This window comes from Chionomys nivalis, chromosome 3 (genome assembly GCF_950005125.1).
Source record: "Chionomys nivalis chromosome 3, mChiNiv1.1, whole genome shotgun sequence".
In the NCBI taxonomy this organism is placed as follows: Eukaryota; Metazoa; Chordata; class Mammalia; order Rodentia; family Cricetidae; genus Chionomys; species Chionomys nivalis.
In genome coordinates, this window is record NC_080088.1 from 85050002 (window position 1) to 85053303 (window position 3302).

At 49.2% G+C, this 3302-nt stretch overlaps 1 protein-coding gene across 1 annotated transcript; it reads left to right on the forward strand.

Annotated features, from left to right (window-relative positions):
- Positions 1 to 2465: 2465 nt before the first annotated feature.
- Positions 2466 to 2976, forward strand: LOC130872083 (male-enhanced antigen 1-like). The gene has a single exon (XM_057765889.1). The coding sequence runs from the start codon at positions 2482 to 2484 to the stop codon at positions 2974 to 2976; it is 495 nt and encodes a 164-aa protein (XP_057621872.1). The 5' UTR covers positions 2466 to 2481.
- Positions 2977 to 3302: the final 326 nt, after the last annotated feature.

Genomic DNA, 3302 nt, shown 5'->3' on the forward strand with positions numbered 1-3302 from the left:
TTACTTTTGCCCCTAGCCATTTCTGAGGACTGGAATGTTTTATGGGAAATAGCTTACACAAGACACAAGGTGAAGGTGGAGGTCAAAATGGAGAAACTTTAGTTCTTCATTTACTACTAATGCTACAAATATTTCCAAATAAAAGAGATGACATTTATTTATTAATTACTTATTATTTATTATAGATTCTCTTTTTGATTTTAAAGATGAGAGAAAGAGAGAGAGAGAGAGAGAGAGAGAGAGAGAGAGAGAGAGAGAGAGAGAACCCAAAGAGGCCAGAAGATGGTGACAGATCCTCTGGAGCTGAAGTTACAGGTGGTTTCTAGACACCCAATACAGGTGCTGGGAACTAAATTCCAGTCCTCTTAGAGAGCAGTATGTGTCCTTAACCACTGACCCATCCTTCTAGTCCATGCCCTACCCCCACTCCCGTTGTGGACTTCCCTTGTGTTTCAGGAGAGAGATTTGCATGTTCAAAGACAATATTCTCATAGTCTGAGGTGTGGCTCAGAGCCACAGGAAAGGCCCATTGTACATGAGATCCTAGATTCAGCCCCCAACATTGAAAAAGGGAAGAGTCTGGGGAGATGGCTCCGTGAGTAACAGTGTCTGCTGTGTAAGTGTGGGGACCTGAGTCCAGATCCCCCAAACCCACATAAAGGCCAGAGGGAGGAGTAGACAGAGACAGGAGGATCTCTGGGACTCCTTGACTGGCCAGCCTTGCTGAGAAAGGGAGGTTCTAGGTTCACTGAGAGACCTGTCTCAAAGGTATAAGGCAGACAGTGGTATAGCAAAGCCGGTCCTCTGCACCGGCAGCACGCACATGCGCCTAGATGTATCCCTCTCAAGCACCTGCATGCACAAGAGATTAAAAAAAGACAGCTCAGCCTTGGAAGCAGCGTTTTGAGTTGACAGACAACCTGACAGCCAAAAAGAAGTGAAGCCTGTTAAGGAATGTTTTCCACGGTAGAGACAGGAAGATAAAATAATGTAAAATCATGTTTCGCAGAGAGACCCGTAAAGTCTGGGTACCCTGGGCCAGGAGCTTCGGTTGGCTGCCAGAAACCTGAGTGGAACCCAGACTGCCCTAAGGGAAGGGATAAAGGACCTGGTGACTGGGGCTGTCTCACGATACTTGCAAGAATAGCAGTCGGCCTGGAGGTTATGGCAGGTGACGCCTCCTGGGAAATCAAGTCTGGCAATCCCTCCATGGTGCTGGAGGCAGACCAAACAAGATTATGTAACTCCAATCCGTTCTCTCAGTCACTCTCAGGAAAAAAGGAAAAAAAAAAAAAAAAGCCCAGGTTTCTCTGGAAACCCAAAATCGCATCCCCACATTCCCACATTGCTATGCCTCTGTCTCCCTTAGGACCCAACCCCGCCTCCTTCTTGCTTTCTCTCTGACCCTATAGAGACTCCACTCTGTGGCTGGCAATACTCTCCTGCTCACCTCCTCCAACTTCCTTCAAAAGAAATGGGCTCTCTCTCTCTCTCTCTCTCTCTCTCTCTCTCTCTCTCTCTCTCTCTCTCTCTCTCTCTCTCTCTCTCACACACACACACACACACACACACACACCCTGGACCTGAGCCAAAAACAAGCAAATACCGTGTGGTCACTATGGTCACTGACAGACCACTCCTTTCCTTCCTAGTAAGCCACGACTGTTTGCAACTCATGCCACACAGCTACCACCTCATCAGAAGATCCCAGCATGCTCCCACTACACCGGCACGCGCCTCCCTACTCTCCGCACCCATTCAAGGAAACTAAATCTGGACTGATGGAGCTCTTATAACTCATGCTGACAATGCAGCCACTGAAAACACATTTTGGGAATTTGCTTCTATAACAAATAACTGAGTCTCAGCCAACCATAGGGAGCAAACCTCGGCCAATCACAGGCAGCTCACTGCCCCCATTCAAATGACGCATCTTCCTTAGGTAGTGGTCTCTGAACCTGGCTTCTCTTCATGCCTAGTCTGCTGTTCTCTGAGTGTGAGGGCGGAGCTTCCTTGGCCCAAACTGCCTGCTGCTCTGTTACAGTGACCTCGGAGGCTGACTGCTCGGTTAAGACCATTTAGAGAAAGTGATTTCCTCCTGGGCCCTAGGCAGACACACGACAGTTCTGCTCTGTGTGAAGATGAAAGTTCTATGTGCCACTGGCTCCTAACACAGGATTAATCCAGGGCCCGTGGGATGACTCAGCAAGCGAAGGTGCTTGTGCCAAGCCTAACAGCCAGAGTTCAGGCCCTGAGACCCACACGGTAAAGATGGAGGGCACTGGCTCCCAGAAGCTGTCCTCTGACGGACATATTCACACCACAACATGCTCATATGTGTTCACACGCATGCCCATTCACAACAGGTGCACACACATGTATGTATACACAGGTACTCAAGCAAATAAAATGTTTAAAAAATAAAATATAGGGAAGTGAAGGTGCGGGTCCGGCTGTGGGCTCTGAGAGGCCCCTGCCCGGATGGCAGCAGCAGTTCTAGGGGGAGACGCCATGGGCCCTGAACGTATCTTCCCCAACCAAACTGAGGACTTAGGGCCACATCAGGGCCCTACAGAAGGAACTGGGGATTGGAGCAATGAAGAACTCAAGGAAGAGCAGGAGGAAACAGGAGCAGGCCCGGCAGGCTACTCCTACCAACCCCTCAATCAAGACCCTGAACAAGAAGAGGTGGAACTGGCACCAGTGAGTGAGGGAGAAGATGGAGCTGCTGACATTCAAGATCGGATCCAGGCCCTGGGGCTTCATTTGCCAGACCCACCATTAGAGAGTGAGGATGATGATGAGGAGGGGGCTGCAGCATTGAGCAGCCACAGCTCTATCCCCAAGGACCCAGAACACGTAGAGCTGGTGAAAAGGACCATGGCTGGAGTAAGCCTGCCTGCACCAGGGGTTCCTGCCTGGTCTCGGGAGATATCGGACGCTCAGTGGGAAGATGTGGTACAGAAAGCCCTCTAAGCCCGGCACGCCTCCCCTGCCTGGAAGAGAGAGCTGCCTTACCTCCCTACATTCCAAGCCAAGACCAGCACAGGACTGACACCGCTCGGGTTTTAACACACCTTCCCATGTCCCTTTCACATCAAGACAAACCAGACCTCTCAGAGACCCACTTTATTCGGTTCTGTACATATGGGGACACTGGCCCAAGCCCAATCCACTGTAGCATGTATCACTCTGTGGAGAATAAAGCACCCTATGTACACAGCCAAAAATAAATAAATAAAAAAAATAAAATAAAATATATACTACATATACATACAATGCATTTGCATATATAAAATAAT